Source organism: Grus americana, chromosome 4 (assembly GCF_028858705.1).
Source record: "Grus americana isolate bGruAme1 chromosome 4, bGruAme1.mat, whole genome shotgun sequence".
Taxonomy (NCBI): domain Eukaryota; kingdom Metazoa; phylum Chordata; class Aves; order Gruiformes; family Gruidae; genus Grus; species Grus americana.
In genome coordinates, this window is record NC_072855.1 from 25,624,640 (window position 1) to 25,646,400 (window position 21,761).

Sequence of the window (21,761 nt, forward strand, 5' to 3'; positions counted from 1 at the left end):
TCCCAGCTTGGAACAGAAAAAGCAAGTGATGAAAATTGACTCCAGTATTCCTAAAGCAATCATAGATAATCCATTATGCTTTCCTGCATTGTTGTACAATTCATTTCAAACTTTAGCTGTTGAACAAGATTATAGTACTACTGTAAAGTCTAGATCAACAGAAGAACCTCAAATGATAGAAATGTAAACCTGTTGACCAATACAAAATCTCACCACTACTTCACCATGCAAATCTCATGAAGTTCAGCAAGGCCAAGTGCAAGGTCGTGCACCTGGGTCAGGGCAATCCCAAGCACAACTACAGGCTGGGCAGAGAAGGGATTGAGAACAGCCCTGAGGAGGCCTTGGGGTCACTGGTGGACAAGAAGCTCAACATGAGCCAGCAACGTATGCTTGCAGCCCAGAAAGCCAGCCACGTTCTGGGCAGCATCAAAAGCGACCAACAGGTCAAGGGAAGTCAATTCCCCCCCTCTACCCTGCTCTTGTGAGACCCCACCTGGAATACTCTGAGGCCCCCAACATAAGGACATGGAGCTGTTGGAGCAAGTCCAGAGGAGGGCCATGAAGATGATCAGAGGGCTGGAGCACCTCTCCTATGAGGACAGGCTGAAAGAGTTGGGATTGTTCAGCCTGGAGAAGGCTCCAGGGAGACCTTATTGCAGCCTTCCAGTACCTAAAGGGGGCCTACAAGAAAGCTTCAGAGGGACTGTTTATCAGGGACTGTAGCGATAGGACAAGGGGTAATGGCCTTAAGCTGAAGGAGGGTCGATTTAGATTAGAGATAAGGAAGAAATTCTTTACTGTCAGGGTGGTGAGGCACTGGGACAGGTTGCCCAGAGAGGTTGTAGATGCCCCATCCCTGCAAGTGTTCAAGGCCAGGCTGGATGGGGCTTTGGGCAACGTGGTCTAGTGGAGGGTGTCCCTGCCCATGGCAGGGGGGTTGGAACTAGATGATCTTTAAAGGTCCCTTGCAACCCAAACCTTTCTATGATAATTGCTCCTATACTAACTACTCTTGGTCAAAACCATGTTTGTTCTATTCACTTGCAATATTCTTGGCTATCATATGCCTGGAACCAGATTAGTTTTAGCTGCACAAAGGGTTGAACACATACACAAAAACAGTACATCTTGCCTAGCATTTACAATTTGTCTATACACAATTTATGCCATCTACATCATATTATTCATAGGCTTGTTTAAAGCTGGATTTGCTTCAGGTGTTTTATTCACATTTATGCAGTGAAAAGCAGTGTTACTGTGGGATTGTGTTTTAAGACCCCATACAAAGAATTTCAGGGTACAAGAGTCCATTACTCATATTACACAATTCTCATCAAGAATTACATGCTGTAAGATTCCATAGACAAAGCCTCAATAGCATTAAAACCCATCTCTTAGACACACTATTCAAGCCTTCAAAGCACAAATACAAGTCATCCCTAATTCTTATTTCCCTGGCAACTGCACTCCGAAGATGATGGCTTATGATTCAGTGCTGCAAAAGCTTCCAAAGCTCGCTCTGTTGGCCTGCGGTAAGGTTCTCTTGCATGTACGCAAAGTAAGTATTGCAGCATCCCAAAAGCCTGTGCCACCAGCTGTTCAGATTGATTCATCCCCCTATCCCAGTGTCCCACTAAAAGAATGCAGCCACCAAGAAACTAAAGCTGTTTCTCCAACAAAGCAAGGCAAATGCCACTACCAGTTTTACCCCTTGTAGCTCCTCAAAGGATCTGCCACTCTACCTTTCCTAAGAAAAGGGAGTTAAGAGTGATCCCACTATAATGAACTTGCCTATTCTTTATCAATTAAGCCGCAAGTCACTATCCAGACTTTGACCACATCTGCAGGCAAACCAGAAAAGGAATAACAGTATAGCACCTAGCTCCTCTGTCTCCTTGGGACCATGTGTGAAAAGCTACTGGAAGCCTCAGGAACACTGACCAGCCTTAGAGCTCTTGCACATTCCTAACGGGAGCAATGCTTCACACAAGAGTTTAATGGTTCAACCATCCACTTCAAATCAATGAGGACAAGTCCCATGCAGAGGCACTACTATTATGGCTGTGTGCAAGTTTCTGAAAAGCATCCTGATTTTCTGAAGCCTCCCTGTTAAGATGAGCCCTGAAGCAGTGCTGTGCTACCCTGAACATAGTTCAGGCCAAAAGATCCTTGAGCACAACTTGTCAATACCCTCTCAATCCCCAAGGAGAGGTGACCAACTTGCCCTCTCAGGTGCTAGGGGGCGGAGGTAGTCAAGAAGATGTCTACCTGCAAAGACAGAGTACCTACCAGCAGGATTACAATGCTTACAGATACAGCTGTATTACAGGGTCCTCCCTGCTCTGTGGGGGTTGTATCAGAGCAGTGCTAGTGAATCAGGAAGAGATGATGGCATGATGAAAGATGACAGTTTGATTTTAAGCCCCCATGGCTCCCACTCACTTTGACTAGCTTCTGATCTGCTCCTCATGGAAGAGTTCTATGATAGGACAAAGAGCCCAAGGCATATTTGCCCATAGCACTCAGTCATTGCTGCATCCCAAGTCCCTGTGTGGAAGCCATTAACATGCCAAATTCAAAAGCATCTGGCTTAGAGATACTGCTATTTCAGTCAGGTAGCTGTCTTGTATTGTCTACCTAAGTTGTTATACATGTTCCTTAAATCTTCAAATTGCTGTCCTAAAGCTTAAATTGTATCTGTACTTCTGCAGGTAAATAAGTTTTGGTAACAGCACTCATTGCAAAGATGCCACTGATCTTATGCTCTGTTTAACTATTGATATAGCATACCTGAAGACACCTGTTGACTAAATTCAGAAGGTATTATGGGACTAGTTACAGGATTATTCTCTATTATTCATCTAAGACATCTATGCCTTCTAGTCTGAAACCTGTTCATGGTCATCTTTCTCTATCCTCCCCTCCATCTCACAACCCCATGCAACAAGCCAAACACAAACTTTGTCATATCAAGGATTTTAATAGCACTGGCCAATTGAGAATAATAAAAACAAGTAGAAATAAAGTAATAATGAAGGCAAAAACAACAAGATAACATAGGAAGTATTCATTCCTGCTAATTAAATGAGGTAGCAAGCTGACTAACTTATGGGGCTGAATTTTTATGTTTAATAATTTCTTAACAGCAGAGAATAATTTTTGCAGATTTGTTAAGAAAGCTGCTTTCAGATGAAGTACTGCAAGCAGAAAGAAAGGAAAAAAGATAACCATCAGGTAGCTTTGAGGCCAACATTTGCCTTCTACTTGGACAGACACCAAATTACAGTAATTCTGCTTCAATTCAATATTCAAACAAGCAGAACACTCCTCCGCTGAAGATGAATTGTATTGCTGTTACTTAGGAAAAACTTGCCCCAGGAATCTGATTAGATCAATAGTTTAGATGGGTGCAAATGGAATGTAGGCAAGACAGCCAGAGAACCAAAAGTGAAGATCTGCCAGTGGATCAGTTTATAGCTGCTAGTCCACTGTCTTTAGTTACATGATAGATGCCTGCAGAACCATCTGGCCTCCCAAGAGATGCAGTTTAGACCACATCAGTGCCCACTGATCCCAACTGGGATCAGGGTATTATTGGTGCAGTTACCTCTGGTTTAGGGCTCAACCCAAATCCTATCAAATTCACTTAGAACTTCTGACTTCAATGTCAGTCAGAGCAAGCATTTAACTGGGCAAAGAATTACCCCAAAAGAAAATGAAGAATCAGTGGGACCAAAATTCCTGATTACTTTAGTCCAGTTATGGACAGTGAAGAGATATTCTATTTCTTTTGCTTTTGTGTCACTTGAGATGTTTAAAGTGCAGTTTAGGAACATTTCTGGAAGCAGAAGTCTGCAGTTTGAAGGTAACTTTTCCACTTGAGATTCATTATTAAAAACAGGTCGGTACCATCTTCAGTAACCAAAAAGAATTGCTATAAAAATAGAGATTTGAAAATAGACTGAATTCACATGTACCAGGTACCATTTATAGTGTAAAACTGGTTTTTAGTTTATGAAAAATATCTTTCCTTAAAAAAGCATAGGCTTTCAGTTATTATCACTAAGAAGGTCCACAGAATTCCTTCAGTACCTATTAAACATTATACTCTAGGCTTTTTGACAGGTGGGTCCTGGAGGCTGAACTTAGGAATTTCACATGAAGAAGCAAAAGGAATTCTTTTGGCTGACACCTTCTTCCCAATTGTTTCAATCTGAAAGAGAAAACACATTTAGGAAGTGAGTGTGGCAAGCTAACAGAATTGCATCAGCCTATGAAGAATCTACAAACTAAATCCAGGACCACAACTACATTTCATGAATGCTAGAATAATACAAGCCAGAAAGCAGTGTGCCCAGGGACAGTTTCTGGGATTGGAGTTGCAAACAGGTTTCTAAAAACAGCTTTTCACAGGTACCTGCTTTGCCTATTTAAAGCTGCATCTTGCTAATTTGAACATTTATGCGCCTCAGCTTCTGTAGGACTATCAGTACAAATATCAAAATGTTTCCAGGTATTTAGAAAGCAGGGGTTTGGCCTCCTTCGTCTAACAATTTATATCAGTAAGTTAGGATAGAAGCAGCTTTTTCCCCCTCCTTAATGCAGTGGGATGTTTTTGAAACAGGCTCTGAAAGGCCAAAGGCAGCCAACTCTATAGAAGAGAAAGTATGTAACACAGCTGACATGTAATCCAGGTACTGCAAAATTCAAAGAGTGAGACAGGTTCCCCTGATTTTTAGGTCAGAACTTGTAGAGGACAAAACACCAGTTAGTAAAATAGTTCAGATGCTCAGTGAGGAGAGCTGTAGCTTTCCCTCTGAAGTAGTACAGGGAAGATGCAAAGCACCGAAAGACAATGTATTAATTTAAGCTATCTTAAGTAGTAAATTTAAACAGAAGTTCAATGATTATGTTCTAGACATTTAAACAGTTAGTTCAGATGTACAACTCTTTTCAATGTGCTGATGTAATCAAGTAGTTATGTCAGCTATATGTACTATATTTGCCTGTAACAGCTTCAATGGACTGGTTAAAGCAATTTCTACAAGCCTGTTCACAGTGTAATAATCATGTGTAGTTAAGCAGGGAAAACAGCGGGAGAGAAAGTCTACGGCCCTTATGCAATTAATCACAGTACTCAGGAGTACACAGAATGAAACAACCAAAACACACATCTGATCTGGCTTGTAGATTTTATACTGATTATGCCTGGCTGAAATGCTTCTATCAGATTATTCAGGTGATTTTAGTATTAGTCAAGTTCTGCCTATGCAAGAAGTGCTTCAAGGCACATTTACACTGCTGAATGTTGACAGCATAGGCTGATGTAGTTTGGATTTTAACAGAGTATCAGTCTACAAAAACAGGAAGGTACTGGAGGAAGAGAGCACTAGTGATGAGACTGAAGTACAGATGGGTTTAGATTTAAATCCTCACCTGAAGACATTTTTTCCCCTTGCTACAGAGTCATTGCAGAGCAAAAGCAAGAGAGAACAGAGAGCAAAAGGAAAGAAACGTAAGAGTCAGCATCACCCAGGTGATTACCTGGAAGCCAATGACTTGTAGCTCATTGTGAAGATCATCTAGAACTCTCCTACCATCAAAGATAAATGCAGGCTTCAGCATCTTCTTATGAATACGTTCATAATCCAACTCCTGCAATGGGCAATTAAAGCAGACAGAATAGATAAACAGCATAACACTCCTTTTCTTTAAGTTTAATTTGAAGATAACATTTTTACCTTAAACATGTCCCATTCAGTGCAAATCACAAGGGCATGAGCTCCATCACAGGCTTCATAGGGGTCTTTACTTATAGTGACCAACCGAGACACTGTAACAGAAGGAAAATACAGTTTTATTATGCACATGTCTTTAGTACCAGTCTGGTACTCTCCTGACAAACTAGTCTCCTTCCTTGCCCTACTCAAACAAGGAGCATTTCAGGACAGAAAACATCTCTAGATGAGTGACAAGACATTTGTCACTGATTTTACTTATTTAAATGAAAGCAGCTGTCACCTGGCATCTGAATAGAGTCAGGGCACTTAAGTATTTGAAGTTAAGCCTTCAAGTTTGATTTAAACAATCAAGAGCACCTCTAGAATTAGAAGTTACATGGAGTGTTCAAATTTCTTGTTGTACAAGGACAGACATGGAGCTGCTGGAGAGAGTCCAGAGAAGGGCCACAAAGTTGATCAGAGGGCTGGAGCATTTCTATGAGGACAGGCTGAGAGAGTTGGGGTTGTTCAGCCTGGAAAAAAGGCTCTGGGGAGATCTAATTGCGGCCTCCCAGTACCTGAAGGGGCCTACAGGAAAGATGGTGAGGGACTGTTTATCAGGGAGTGCAGTGATAGGACAAGGGAATTCTTTACTGTGAGAGTGGTGAGGCACTGGAACAGGTTGCCCAGAGAGGCTGTGGATGCCCCCTCCCTGGAAGTGTTTAAGACCAGGTTGGATGGGGCTTTGGGCAACGTGGTCTAGTGGAGGGTGTCCCTGCCCGCAGCAGGGGGGTTGGAACTAGATGATCTTTGAGGTCCCTTCCAACCCAAACCATTCTATGATTCTGTGAAATGCCAACCCTCACAAAGGTCCCTGCCTGTACAATAGCAGCACACCACAGTTGGTATCTAACACTCAGTCCACACTAGAAGAGATACATGTCTCATTATGGGCTGCCTTCATCCTCTGACTGCCTCAGCAGCTGCCTAGAGGCAACCCTCCCACCCCTCTCTAATTCAAGGGAGGCCAAATAATGTACACTCTTCACTTCACAGCTCATCCTCCATTCTCTTCACCTCTAGAAGCCCTATACATCCTTCTCCTTCATCCATCATCTCCATTCTCCCCAACAAGAAAAGAAAAAAATCCTAAATACCCCCTGCTTCTCCCCAAGAACCTCCTAGTCATAAATGATTACTTTAAAGTCTTCTTGAATTTAAGGGAACAGATGAATTTGGAAGTGATTTGGGGGAGGGGAGAATGCTTTACACTGAATTCCAGAATTATTTCTTTATTTCTACTTTACATATGCAAACAAAAACTAAGGTAAGATAGGACACAAAGGAGTCAAGAGAACACACTAGTCTTTCCTACTTCTTGACATTCTTCTTTCTCTTCCTTTTAATTATGCAGAGAGAAAGTTTGTGTGTATTCAAATAAATATTTATCAGAAGAAAAATATACAATAGTACAGAATTAGTATCTATAAAAGCTAGGGGGAAAGGGGAAGAGTTACAGTAATCCTCTGAGCTATGACAATCATCTGGTAAGTGTAGCCAACAGCACATTGCCATGGTGAAAGTGAATTTATAGTATTTAAACAGACCTTGTGTATTTTAAGGATAGGGTGGGGGTTTTCTTCAGGGGGAGGGGAAGGGGGTGTATGTGGCAGGAATAAGCTTTACATCAGCATTCTTACCTTGGTTATCTTCCGAAACACCCGGATGCGAGAGATCCAAGATTATTTGTTCCTTAGGTACTTTAGGGTCATAGATATGGAGCTTTGCTCCTTCATCCATTAAATATTTGCTGATGTAGATACTGGATGACTCTCTAGGGAAGTGAATCAGAGAACCAGATGGCATGTTCTAAGTAATGAAAGTCTTCAAGTGTCATGATATGCAATGCCAGGGTTTTTTTTTTTTTACATAAGCTTTACATTAAACATCTTAATGGTAATCCATGCCAGAAGCAAGCTTGAAATTTTAAGGGACACCAAGGAAAGTAATATGAAAAACGAGTTTACATCTCTCACTGTGAGACACTAAGCCCCAGAACGCCTAGTGACCGTAATTAATAAGGCATCAATCTTATAAGCATTCCCCACAAACTGCAGTTGGGGAGTGTTGTATGAAGTTTGAGCTTTACAGGAAAACAGAATCAATCACCTTTAGAAATGAAGCTGAAACTTTGGCTTCACATAGCAATTTAGAGTTAGCTGCAAAAACATTTTCATTCTTTTCTGTGGACAATGGAAGGACTCTGTCAAAATCTCTTTGTTTATGCAAGTTAATAAGGACTAGAATCATTCAGAAGCTAGAGCAGATAACTCAGGTATGTTGTAGAGGTCAAGAATGAACTGTCTCATCCATTTAAGAAAGACTAATCCTTGTTACAAGCCAATTCAGTCACAAGAGGTTAAGGGGCCCATATTTGATCTGGTTTTATTAACACAATTCAATTGGGGGTTTAACTGCATAGCTGGTGACAAGTGTAGGGAACCTATATTAATGTGCTGAATTTGCTTTCTTACCTTGTGTCCCCAGTATCCTTTTTGAATGCAAACCCTAAAATAGCAATCTTCTTATCAGTGACAGTATTGAACAAGCTGTCAATAATGCGGGAAGCAAATCTTCTTCTCTGATAATCATTCATGTCTATTACCTGAAATTATATATAGCATGATGGTACAGAAGGGAGTCATTTTAAACTATAAACTGATTCTATTAACAATCAAGCAAGACTACCTGCATAAGTTTAAGGCTTAAAAAAGAACACTAAGTTTTTATTCAGTATCGTAAGTAATCCAAAGATAAGTTAATTTACCCAATTGAGACAAATCATGAGGACTTGACCAATGTGGGCTGGGGCAAGAATGCCAGTGCTTTAAGGAAGCAGAAGGTGCAGGTAAGGGGTTGTACCACATGGACACAGCACTCTTTGCCTTACCCTAACTCTGCAGCAGCTATTCTTACCATCTGATTTGTCCACAGCTTAATAAGCCATATAGAAACACTGCAAAGAATTGTTCTTAAAACAGAATGAGAGCACACAGAAACATTAAAAGCACTTTAAACTAGTTTATATTAACAATGCAACCTTTTAGGCTTTTGTTAAGCAAAAGAACACCTCCACACAGAGAAAACTAAGTGTTCCTATGCCTTTGGTTTGCCAAGATACCAAGCAGGTTGCATTTTAAGAAGGACCCTTGTAATCTCAAAGGACAGAAAACCAAACCAATTATGTCTTTTTCAAGACAGTATTAATTATCCTCCTTATTCATCAGATTATCATGAGGTAAAATGGTTAATTCCTGCAGCTTCTGCTGCTCCAAGGGTTGTCTGCTTACATCTTATACTGAGTAAAAGCAGTAGTTCTTGAAGTAAATATCAGAACATACAGCTCCTTCTCTTTCCTACTGTGCCAAAGCATCCAAGTCCTACACTGAACCAAACCTTTCCTGGATGTTTGCACATGGTTCATGCGGTATGTTAGCCTCACTTCACTGATGGGATCGTAAGCCTCTTCACCTAATGTAAGAGGCTGACAAAAGTTACAGATAGCACTGTGAATGATGGCTGAGTTTCACCAGCAGTTATACAGGAATGATGAGTGAGATCCAGCCAAGCTTCAGACAATTGGAAAGGAGTATTAGGGACTTTTTGGGGAATAGAACCTTGTGAAGCCAACAGAGCCTAAGCAACCCCATCAACAGTACCACATGGCCATGATGACCTAGGTAATGGTATAAGAAATACTGGACTTCAGTACGGATGTGGCACAACTGACCAATGATGAAAGAGTAATTACGGGCAAGTTGTTCATTTGGCAGCAGACTGGGATGGAGAAAAGTGAGGGGGAGGAGGCTAGACAAAAGGAAGATTGAAAAAAGGAAAGCTGCTAATAAGATAGGCAAATCACATGTCTAGTATTCTGCGGGCATCTGCTAGGCAGCCTTGTACTTGATCACCACAGCCTAAATCAGGACAATAGACCAAAGCAGTTCTGACCTTACCACATATGTCAAAGCTGCTGCCTCAGTCAGGACTGGGAAGAGGAGTGAGGTGCTTTCACAGGTTCAACAGGGAAACACTTGCTAGTACAGACTGAGCATCCTGGTATTGCTGCATTGGTGCTAGGCCTGAGAGCACCCACGTCTTCCCAACCATTCCTAACATTAACCAGGGCACAGCAGCAACCATGTTTATTTAAAAGAATAGCAAGTTCTGCTGAGTTATTTCAGAAAAGGAACTGTAGAAGTAGACCCTGAGGAAAAGGTCATAAGCTCTGAATTCAAAGTAGACAGAGATAACCAAGTGCAAGAGGAAGACCTGAGTCCAGACATGCTTGTACTTCACATTTTCTACTGCTGCTTCTAGACAACTTCCCAATCCATTTGATCCAGATAACTTAATTCACCCCCAAAATGCCTAAGTGCCCATGAGTATCAAATGCCAGTGTTAAGCTGAGGATCCTAAAATGTAAAGATGATCAATATAAAGGTATCTGCTCCTTAAAGGAGAAACACAGATTATATGTGGACAATGCTCAAAAGCTCAACACCCAAAAGCTGAATGCTGAAGAAACACACCCCCCTCAAAAAAATTAAGGAATTACTTGTACCTGTTGCCAGTAGCGGGCTACTTCAGGTAAGTTCAGTGCCTCACAGAGGTACACTAAATTCAAGACATCCTTCTGAAAACAGCTGCCTCCAAACCCTGAAAGAGAAAGTGGTTATTTTACAGGTGACTAAGGTACTATAACATGATTTTTTGGAATCAAGTAGTTTTTGGCAATCACTGATACAGCATTGTAATTCCCCCCCCCTCCCCGCCCCGTATTTCACAGCTAGCAAATGAAAACCTTATGAATCACTCAAAATCCAACTCCTGGACCTACATACTTTGTCAGTTACAGAAGCCCTACAATCTCCTTCAGGTCCCACTGAAGTCAATGGAAGTTTTAACCCAGTCTCAGGCCCCTAGTTTATTACACATGGGTGGACGAGCTCCTGGGTTTGCTCTCCCCTCAAAATTTAGATTAATATTTCTCAGAACAATTATGTTAAGATTAGGTTCTTTCCTCCCCCACCCACAAATGGATATCTAATCATTGCCAAGAACCAAAGATTAACACCAGCTGTCTAGGGGAGAACTGAGAGGGATCCTTGACCCCTAGAACTTTGCTCAGAGTCTCAGACGCAACATATTGTAGAAGGAATTATAATAACCAAATAGGAATTTTTGTAGGGTATTTGCAATCTACTTTTCACTCTTGCATAGACTCTAGGAGAGGTTATATTTTAATAAGGTTCTTTTAAAGTCACACTTTCTTTCTATTATGAAGACTGTAGCCATACAGATAGGCTTTAGTCTTGTCCTCTAAGTTTGAAAGTTTGTAGTACTGATCACCACTTTATCACATCTTACTCTAGTAAATCTAAACAAACTGAATTCATCATACAAATTAGAAGTTGCCAACACACATGCTGATCTAGAGAGATCCCCCTCCTCAGGCCACTGACAGCAACTCCAGAACTAAATGGCAGCAGTTACAATTGGGAAGACATCTTGGAGAGAACTATCATCAGTCATGCTTCAGAAAAATAAAATTGCAACTTCTCTTTCCAGTGACACAGGCAGGATAAACCATGCACTCTGAACTCTCAGGTTTCAGATTGCCAGGGTCTACAGCAACCGCAGTCCTAGACATTTTACCAGAAAAAACTGATTTATGGTAGTCCTCTACAGCAGTATTTTCACACACACATGCTGTAGAAGATTTTAGAGTATCAGATCACTTACTTCAAAACACTACTAGTAGACTTATTGCATTATTAAAACAAAGCCCAAAAGAAAAAAACAAAAAGGGATTTTTTTGTTTACCAACACTGGCTTTGAGAAACTTATTTCCAATTCTTTGGTCTGTTCCAATAGCTCTTGCTACTTCTTCAACATCTGCTCCTGTAGCTTCACACAGAGCACTGATTGAGTTAATGCTGCTGATTCTTTGAGCAAGGAAAGCATTGGCTGCCTGTAAATAAAAAAACATAGTAAAGAGAACTTCATTCTTCCAGAAACCAAGATGCCCACAGAATAAAGGGAATTACTACTGGAAGGATTACTTTAGTATCTGTGTAACTGAAAAAAGGTAATGTAACTTGTTTGATACATAAATGCCAGTTAATGGCATCAAGCAAAAAACAGTGTAATGCTTAACTTCTAGAGTTTGAAACGTTTCATGATGGTAATCGGTTTCTGCAGCACTGGAGGTTTACTCTGTAATAAGCAATAGAAGTGAGAAAAGGATTTCATGGAAAGTTGATGTCATGTATTAGCTCAACTGAGATAACTGGAAAAGATTAATATCCTTTGACATACATACTGGGTCCTCCCAACCTTGTCTGTCTGTCCTAGCTGCATCACTCAGAGTTAGGATGCTCAGAAGCAGAAGTTCACTTTCTCACATCCTTTCCTCAGTGCAGACAACAGCAATGAGTAACACTAACCAGTTTAGAAAGTTCTGATGACCAGGTATTGGTTGTGAGGATTTTTTCTTTGGGTACCCAGTGCTCATAAACAGCACAAAGAGCACGGACAGCTTTCTGTCCCTCTGGAGAATCATCTCCACCAATAAGCACTCTGTCTGGGTTCTTCAGGTCCTTGATGGCTGTTCCTTCGGCAAGGAACTCTGGGTTAGACAGCACCTATGGGCACAGAAATAAAAAAAACAGATAAAAGCCAGAAGCAACAACATCCTTTAACACACAACTCAAAGCTTATGCTTACCTGCAAATCTAAGTTAGGCTTAGTATTAGCATCAAATATTCGACGAATGCTCTCTGCAGCACGTACTGGAACTGTGCTTTTCTCAGTGACAATTTTATAGCCATTTGAGTTTTGTACAATGCGCCTAGCACAAGCTTCAATGTATTTCAGATCAGCTGCTCGGCCTTTTCCCATCCCATAGGTCTTTGTCGGAGTGTTAACCTAGTTACAAATACATGGAGGGGGAAGAAACATTATAGGTCTCTTAACACAAGAGCTACTGACAAGGTGAAATTGTTAAGAATGACAGTTTCCTTCCCAGAATCCAGCTTGCTTTACCCCAGAATTAATCTAGTTACCATATCAGATGAACAGCTATTAGCTTTCTCAATTAATCTGTCTTCTAAAGAAAGCTGATTGGGCTCTATTCAAATAGAATTTAAACAAGAGCAATTCATAGCAGCTCTGCAGGCTTCAGTGAAACTTAGTCCTTATTCTGGTAAAACCAGTAATTTCTTGATGATTACAGCCAGCCACCTTTTGTTTCCTGTCCCACATTAGGAGTGCAAAAATTCATGTTATAAGAATCTTGCAGCTAGTAAGGCAGTTACAGTTTAAACCCACTTTGCAGTGAAACCGAAGTATAGAGTTGCTGAAGATTGCTATACTGAAGTACAAAGAAAAGGCAACATGAGGGAAAACACATCATTTGGATTAAGACAGAGGGTCCTTTTCATTACAAGCTGAAAGAAGAAATGGCAACAATATGTAAAGCACTACCGCATGTTTTAAGCCAAGGACAGGTGCCAATATATGGCCTGCATTAGTGGCAGTCATCCAGCCAAGTAGCATTCATTTTAAACTTAATGAATGGACAAAAATACTATCAGAAAGAGCTCTGTACTGAGGTGCCCTAACAAAGAAGAGCTCCCAAGAAAAAAAGGACATAAGTAACAAAAATAACTGTGGCCTACCAAGATGAATAGCAATCAGTTCTTTTGGATTCTGCATTAGGAACAACCTTCTAGATTACAAAAGGTCGCACTGTATGTTTGACTGGATCCTCTTCCTAGTGGTGTAAACAGCTTAGAATTATTAAAGCTAGAAAATATTAAAGCCAGCCCCTCTTCCTTTAATACACTGTTTTTTAAAAGTTTTAGAAATAAGTCATCTTTGTAATCCAATAATCAGTATATAATTTTTGCATCCCTTTCTAGGAACCATGTCAATATTAAAGTCCCATGGATTTCAGCAGTACACTGCAATGACAGATCTGCACCATATGCTGCTCTAAGACCTCACACATCTAACCAAACTAAATGCCAACATTATCATTTTGACTTAGAGCATGTTTGTCAAATGATCTACTGGCTACAAGAAACAAATTAAAATACAATAAAAAGCTTAACGCTTTTCCCACAATACACAGAAAGACAAGGAGAAAACTGACACACTGACATGACATTGCTAACTGAATTTATATGGCAAAACAAAGGCCTCCTCTTAACATAAAAGCAACATGATTTGATAAGGAAGAAAAAAAAGACAAACACAACCACCTTCTCCGCCTGAACTTACAGAAATAAATACAAGATCAGCTTCTCTAATGGCATCATCAATACTGGTTGAAAAGAAGAGGTTTCTTCCTCGACAGGATTCTACCACTTCTTTTAACCCTGGCTGAAAAAAAAAGCAGAAAAAAGCAGTTAATGTATGTTTTCAGTTTGCCAGACGTAAAGTAAAGCTTCTGTAGATTTTCTTAGTGAAAAAATAAACCCCTTATTCCAAACACTCAAAAATGCCATCTCTAAACTTTTGGCACACTGAATTGTTATTTGTACAGCCTCATTTTAGGCTCCAGTTATTCCTGTGCTGAATTCTATTACCACAGGCAACAATTTAAGAAATAACTGTAGGTGATGTTAAGTAGATTCAAGAAGTCTTACAATATTCTCCAGGCTGCAGAAGAGGTCCCAACCCCCCCCTTTTCCCTCAGCTACACATTCCTTGATCTCCCCCAAGATCAGATCTAAAACTGATCCAGCACAAAAAAACCCACAAAAGTCTTCCACCAAATTAGCAAGCCCAGATGCAGTGAAAGGAAGGCAGTGAAGACACACAGGAGCTACAGACCACTCCTTTTGGCAACTACTCATGTTTGGACCAGATTAAACTTATGGCACCACACCTGCAGCATGGAAGAATCACAGGCACAATTTGATAAGATTCTTTCAAAAGACACACACTATGCCAGAACACTTTCCTTTCCCCTTAACATCTCCACATGGAGAAGAGGAGCAGGAGACCATGTGTACATGAGCAATTCCCCATATTAGAAAGGTCTATAAAATTATTTAACTAAGATTAGTTATCATAGATAAAAGAAGCCTTTACTTTTTGTTTGAAAAATAAAGTCATGCACTATAACCTAGCAATCAGCTCTCCAACTTGAGACACCTATCATGACCTGAAATATTTGATTAAATGCCAGAAAAGCAAAGGTTCACTGAAGGGAGAGGAAAACAAACAGAAGCTTTCTTGCACAAGACATTGTTGCTGTCTCACTTTATACCAAATACCTACTTAAAAGGAAAACAAAGGTCAACACAGGCAGAACAACATGGGTAACAACCTATCAAATGTTCCAACTACAGTCTTACTGGGTGTAAATAGAAAGGCAGTCCACTAGATAATTTCTGACACTGGAAAGAAAAAACCAAAAAATACTAAAAACCTCACTGTGCAATGACTCAATTTTACAACTGTCTGAACTAATTCTTGGCAGTTTTTGTACATTCTTTGTAGGCAAAGGACACCATTCCTGGAAACAGATGTTATGAGTTTGGGTTTGGTGTTCTTTTTAAAAAAAAACATGCCAAGACCAGCTCTACTTTAACTCATTCAGTCTAAGTGTTTATAGTAAACAAAGTACTTGCTTTCATGATCTTTATTCATGTCTCACCTGCTAATCTAAGCATTATACACATTTTTCTTTGAGTATGTATGACAAAGGAGGTCTAATAATCTTTGCTTAAAGAGTCACCATATAAGTTTGGTTTTAAGAGGGGGAAAAAGCTACATTAGTGTTACAGCACAGACAGGATTCAGGTGACTTCTTATAGCAAAAGAGTAACTGTTAGTACCAGGCAACATGCCTTGTCTTTGGGAGATGAGTGAAGATAAGTTTTCACTCCCATTAAAGAAGAGAACTCAAACCTGTATCTCAGGAAAGAATGAAGGAAAGAAAAAAGAAACCTATTCTTTAGGGTGCAAAAGAATGAAAAATAACAGTGCTACAAGAAGCAAAATAGAAAAATGCTTTATATATCTTCAAATTAAGTTAATTCTGTAATGAAGGAGTCAGGGTGATACATTTAAAAACAGTTTTTATGTGGCCTAGTCTTCCTAGGCCAGATCAGAGGTTTATGGTACAAGTGAATCAGGAACATGACTGTCCTCATCTTTCAGCATAGTTAAGAGAGACAGCACAGATTGCATTTTGGCAGTATTCAGAATGGGAATAAAGCTTACCACTCAGTATTATGCATTCATATTATGCTACAACACAGTAGATACTATCTATAACTGCGTAAGAGGACTATGTTGTGATTAAATCAGGTCCCAAAAGAAAGTCAGCATGATTTAGCACAATTCACTATATATACAATTACAGTTTTCCTTACTAGGCCCTTCGTATATAATCTTTAAATACCTGCCTGCACCAGACATATTAAGTTACTTCAAAAATCTGGTTCAATGAGCAGCAGTGACAAACAGCTGTTCTAAAATACTCTTTTTGAAGGACATCACTGTGCTATACTTATCAAGCTTCAGAAGTGGGCCATGTAGTAGAAGGGAAGCAAATGCAACACTGGCTGGGAGAAGAGACAAACAGCAAGTCACGTTTACCTCATAGATTGGGAGCGTATCTGAATTCCAGGCATTGATTCTGGCCTCATTGACATCCACAACAGTAACTTTGATATTGGGGCACATCTGTGCAATAACACTACAGGTTGGCCCACCAACATAACCGGCACCAATGCAGCAAATCTTCTTAATTTCAAACATGACTGCTCTAGTAAAAAGAGAGGAGGAAAGGAAAATCAGGAGTCATAAGTAAAAATACTGGCCAACACTTCAAGGAAATAAAAGAATTAATTATTTGAGATTTGATTATGCTGCCAGAGAGAAACATTTTCTTGCAGCTGATCTCTTAAAGTGAGCTGCAGTTACTCTCTCCCGCCCGGGAAGGCTTTGGAGCCTGCCCCACTCCAGGAGCGGCAGCACACACGGACCATTGAGGAAGCGCTTTCTGTGGTCGCTTTGAAGCCTGCCAGCATAAATACCACCCCCTCAGGCCGAGGAACTGCTGATGCCACGATAGTAACAGGCATGAGCACAGAGCACTGTTGCGGGCAGCGTACAGGCGAGGGACCGCCGCAGCCCCACGGCGGGCAGAGCCGCGCCAGGCTGCGCTTGGCCGGGACCCCCGGACCGGGCCCGGCCCCCACCCTGTCCCCAGAGTCGCTCAGCCAGGAAAGGGGCCGTCAGCACAGAGGCCACAGCCCTCGCCTCCTCCCCGGTGGAGGGAGCAGGCCGGAAAGCGACCCGGCTATCCCCCCGCCCGGGCCAGGGCCGACCCCCGCGGACTCCATCCTCGGGGGCCCAGTAAAAGGTTCCCGTCGGCAGCGTCGGAGAGCGGCTCCCCAACCTCAACCCGGCCTCGGGCGGCGGCAGCTGGCGGAAAAGGCCGACACCGCCCCAGGGAAGACAGTGGGGGGACCCGCGGCCGGCATCGAAGCCGCAGCACAGAGACTTACTGCGAGCGGGCGCGGTCCTGCGGCACCGCCGCCGCTGTGGATCGAACTAGAGCGCTGCAGCGAGGATGCTCAGCGAGACACTTCCACTACCAGTACGGCGCCAGCAGTGGCCAGGGCTATTCAAACAGCCGCCGGAGGCCTGAGGCGGGGGCCTCCTTTATACCTGGGACGCCGGGCGAGGCCAGTCCCGGCTCCTCCCTTCTCCCGGGGGCGGGAGGCCGGCACAGAGCCCGCCCCGCCGGCGGCGGCGAATGAGCGCCGGACACCTCAGGCGCCGTTGCCGGCCTGGCGTGGCCTGGGCCCGCTATAGCACAGGCGGCCGTGGGGCCGCAGGGTCCCCGGGACCGGCTGGGGTCGCCGCGGTCGGGCCTCGGGCCTCGGCCTGGGCGGGCCCCGCCGCAGTGGCCTCCCTCAGCCTTGAGCGAGGGAGAGCGGTGCGTCTCGGAGCGCTCGCCACTCTCGGGCGGGACCCGGCCCCCAGCGGCCCCTTTCCTCATGTGTTAGCTCGGGGGTTTTTACACCTCGTTCCCCTTGCTTTATTTTGGGGTTTTTTGCGTCCCAGCGGCTGGACCGGTGGCTGGTCTCACTACATCTTTTGGGGGGAGGGGTCTAGGTCACAGCCTCCCCCCCCCCCCCCCCAGTCCAGAGAGCCACTGGAAGGGTCCCCAGACCATCTTGACCCCAGAGACTGGGGATGGTGCAGCGGAGAGTGTGTGCTCCTCCGGGCCCCCAGCAGCTCTGGCCTCTGGGGTCAGGCCTGGGCTCCCAGAGGAGGCCAGGTGCCACCGGTGGGGTGGAGGGAGTTCAGCAGGGTGCCGCACTGAACTGCTCCCCTCTTCTCCTGCCTCAGGGCATTTTTACGAGAACCACGTTTTGGTGGTCAAATCTGTGTGTGAATCATTTTTGGTCCTTTAGCTAGGCTTACTGGGAAACACTGGGTATGTTCTCTCCTGTAGTACAGTGCTGTGGCTAGAAATGTGGGTAGGTAACAGTAAAATACAGTGTTTAAAGTCCAGATTGCAAACATTGCCAGGGTAAGGAAATACAAGGAGCTTGCACTTCCTTGCCCTTCTGATCTGGGCACTGCCCAGGGACCTGTTGCCTAGTTGTATTAAAGATCTTAGATATTACTCTTGCCTTTCGTATAAATTTGACATTAGTATACTGCATCTGACTTTGGGAGCAGAAAGATTGTGAGAAATCTGCCGTCCTCTGTTGCATTCAAGTGTGTTTACACTGTATCCCCTAGAAGCTGGGGGTTTTTTGCTGCATCTGCAATATTGCAGTCATTTATGCTTCTAACAGATTACAATTTCTATGTTAAATGTTACCAAATGAGGTGGATAATATATGTGTGTCCTTGTTAATGCGAATAAAATACTACCTTGTTCCTAAATGGCATTTTTGTCCATAGATGTTAAAGTATATAAAAAAGAAATTGGAATAATTGTTTCTGTTTTCTATTTTACTCTGGAGGATCCGATCTTTCCCTAGAAGAATCTGTGCCTACTCAAGTGAGTCCTTTAAAAATGGTGCCATAAAACTTGTGTTTCTACTGAAAGAGCCTACTGAGGTTTGCAGCCTTGGTGCGGGATCCTGGTGGAGTTGGTGTGGTTAGCCAAAGAACTGCCTGGCAAAGGTGCAGGGTTCACCATGTTTATCCTGACGTAAAAACAAGTAATGCCTTGTCTTATTGCTAATTTGCATACATGTCTCAATTTTGAACACATCCTTTTTTTTCCAGGGAAGCCTAGGCAATGCAGACAGAAGCTCAGTGAGCTCTTGCTGCTGAGTCAGTCTTATCTATACCCTCATCTTCTAAACCCCTGTCTATCTCCTTAGGTCTCAGAATAGCCATAAATGTATACATTTGTACTACTGAGGACTTCATCTGGTCCCTCTGTACATGCCTGTTGCTCTCTTGGCGAGGTCAAATCTACTCCAGATCCTTGATGACATCCCTGAAGGGTATTGGTATGGTAAGTGTGCTTAGCGCGTGCCTGACAAACAAGGGATGGACTTTCTCAACGCAGTGGCGGTTGCTGTGTGCAAGGCCACCTTTGTGAAAAGGAGCTGCCTTTGCATGTTGCTGCACACATGGGTAGTTGGGTAGTGGGTAGTTCATTAGAGTCAGCTAATACCTCGTTACTGTGTTTGCTAAGAATGAGGGCAGGAGCTTCAGAGCCTTCCTGGGCTGGAGGGGTTCAGGCATACGTACCTCAGGAGAGTGCTGTGTCCAGTGCAATATAAAGAAACATGAGGATCTAATTCTCCACCTGTAACTGTGCTAGTTTGCCAAGGAGATAGAAAGGGAATAGTTTGTGTCTGGTAATCATGGCCCTTTCCTGGGAGGGGAAAGGCCTGGGTTGTAGTCTATGGTCTGAGAGCTGGTTCAAATGTCTGAACAGCCCTTGGAGCAGGCAATGGACCCCTGTCTCTTTTCTCTCAGCAAAGGGCCTTCACTGATAGACTACACTGTCACACCCCCTGCCTGTGACATGGATCTTGAATTCTGTCTTACAGAACTGCTCGACTTGCCCAGAAAGGGTGCCAAGGGCTGCTTTTGTTTCCCTATAGCCTACATGCTGGTGCGGAGGGCTATGAGAAAAATGCAAGGCTCACAGTTGCTGCAGTCAAAAGAGCAGGGAGCTTGGGTCTCCCCTCTCATTGCAGAATAAATTCTGAATTGCAAGATGGGGGTTTTCCATTCAGGCAGACCCATTTACCAATATGTAGAATTTTTTGCAAAACTGCACAGAGGCAATAAAGCTTATGTGAGGCTTCAGGGCATACCATGAAACCTCCTGAAGCACGCTGCTTGGGAAACACAGCCCTGGGCTGCTACAAAGCAGATGAGGCCAGTCCACTGCTGGCCACGTTTTTAAATAGAAGTGTGAGTTCTGCTCCAGTTTTTTGAAGGCTCAGTGTAGACTGTGACTCCTTTTGCAGTGCAGGCTAAGTAACTTAAATAACACAAGGAAAGGGATTTCAGATGTATGTTTTTCTTTAGCATTGCCAGTTAATTAGATCAGACGGATCCCTCTTCCAGCGTATTGGCCAGTCTGGACCTCACTCCGAGGCAGCCTTTCCTTCGCACTGGGTGGGGAGTTTGTGTATCTAAGTCGGGGCTATAGAGTCCCTTCTGTGAGGCAATGCCTAAAAATCAGGTGAGAAAAATGAAGTTTTGCAATGCCCATTTCTTGCAGGAACAGAAATTTGATAATCCTTCCTTCAAATTAGCGAAATATAATGTATAAATATTGTAGCTTGACAAATTCAAGTTCAAGACAGATGTTTTCTAATAGTGAAGATAAGTAACCACTGAAATGATAGAGAGATGGTCCATCTCTGGAGAGATTTTCTAAAAGACATTTTCTAGTGCAAAAATTAAATAATTAATACTATTTAATCCTATGGATGTCAAAACAGATGTTCATAGTAGTCCAGTTTAGCTTTATAATTTATGAGTTTAGTATGTATATTATTGTATTGGGTTTGTGTGCTGGAGCAGAGATTCCCGTGGAGAAGACCATGGTGAGGCAGGCTGTCCCCCTGCAGCCCACGGAGGATGATGGTGGATCAGATATCCACCTGCAGCCTGTAGAGGACCCCATGCCGGAGCAGGTGGATGCCCGAAGGAGGCTGTGACCCCATGGGAAGCCTGTGCTGGAGGAGCCTGTTCCTGAAGGTCTGCACCCCATGGAAGGGACCCACACTGGAGCAGTTCATGAAGAACTGGAGCCTGTGGGAAGGACTCACGTTGGAGAAGTTGGTGGAGGACTGTCTCCCATGAGAGGGACACCACACTGGAGCAGGGGATGAGTGTGAGGAGTCCTCCTCACAAGGAGGAAGGAGCGGCAGAGACACCGTGTGACGAACTGACCACAACCCCCATTCCTGGTCCCCCTGTGCTGCTGAGGGGGAGGAGGGAGAGAAATCAGGAGTGAGGTTGAGCCCGGGAAGAAGGGAGGGGTAAGGGAAAGGGGTTTTAAGATTTGGTTTTATTTCTAATTACTTGACTTTGATTGGATTGGCAATAAATTAAATTAATTTTCCCGAGTCAAGTCTGTTTTGCCTGTGATGGTAATTGGTGAGTGATCTCTCCCTATCCTTATCTTGACCCATGAGCCTCTCATTATATTTTCTCTCCCCTGTCCAGCTGAGGATGGACAGTGACAGAGCGGTTTTGGTGGGCATCTGACCTCCAGCAGAGTCAACCCAGCACAATCATGCAAAATTTTAACTAAAATAATCCCTTAGCTGGTTGCTGAAAGTTATCGTAGCAAGGCATCCTTTCAGTTAAACAACAGCATGAACGAAGGATTGCCACTCTCCAAACTATGGTTGTGCATTGCAGCCTGGGTCAAAAGTCTCCCTACAGGGTTCATCTCAGTGTTTTTGGTTTTGTTTTGTTTTGTTTTTCACATAAATTCCTATGTGTGTTATT

At 42.9% G+C, this 21,761-nt stretch overlaps 1 protein-coding gene across 1 annotated transcript; it reads right to left on the reverse strand.

Moving 5' to 3' along the window:
- Window positions 1-2,963: 2,963 nt before the first annotated feature.
- UGDH (UDP-glucose 6-dehydrogenase) lies at window positions 2,964-17,491 on the reverse strand. Its single transcript, XM_054823203.1, has 12 exons — window positions 17,315-17,491; window positions 16,401-16,569; window positions 14,070-14,171; window positions 12,513-12,713; window positions 12,233-12,430; window positions 11,610-11,757; window positions 10,348-10,442; window positions 8,258-8,388; window positions 7,424-7,557; window positions 5,745-5,836; window positions 5,548-5,658; window positions 2,964-4,216 (listed from the first exon to the last, which is right to left on the reverse strand). The coding sequence occupies exons 2-12, from the start codon at window positions 16,560-16,562 to the stop codon at window positions 4,106-4,108; spliced, it is 1,485 nt and encodes a 494-aa protein (XP_054679178.1). The 5' UTR covers window positions 16,563-16,569; window positions 17,315-17,491; the 3' UTR covers window positions 2,964-4,105.
- Between the last annotated feature and the right edge of the window lie 4,270 nt (window positions 17,492-21,761).

Bases quoted from the DNA above. Each gene is read 5' to 3' on its own strand.
- UGDH (XM_054823203.1), bottom strand. From the start codon at position 16,562: ATGTTTGAAATTAAGAAGATTTGCTGCATTGGTGCCGGTTATGTTGGT. The intron at 14,172-16,400 runs GTAAACGTGACT...TTTTTTTTTCAG, and splicing joins ATACGCTCCCAATCTATGAG to CCAGGGTTAAAAGAAGTGGT. The intron at 11,758-12,232 runs GTTAGTGTTACT...TTTTATTTACAG, and splicing joins CATCAGAACTTTCTAAACTG to GCAGCCAATGCTTTCCTTGC.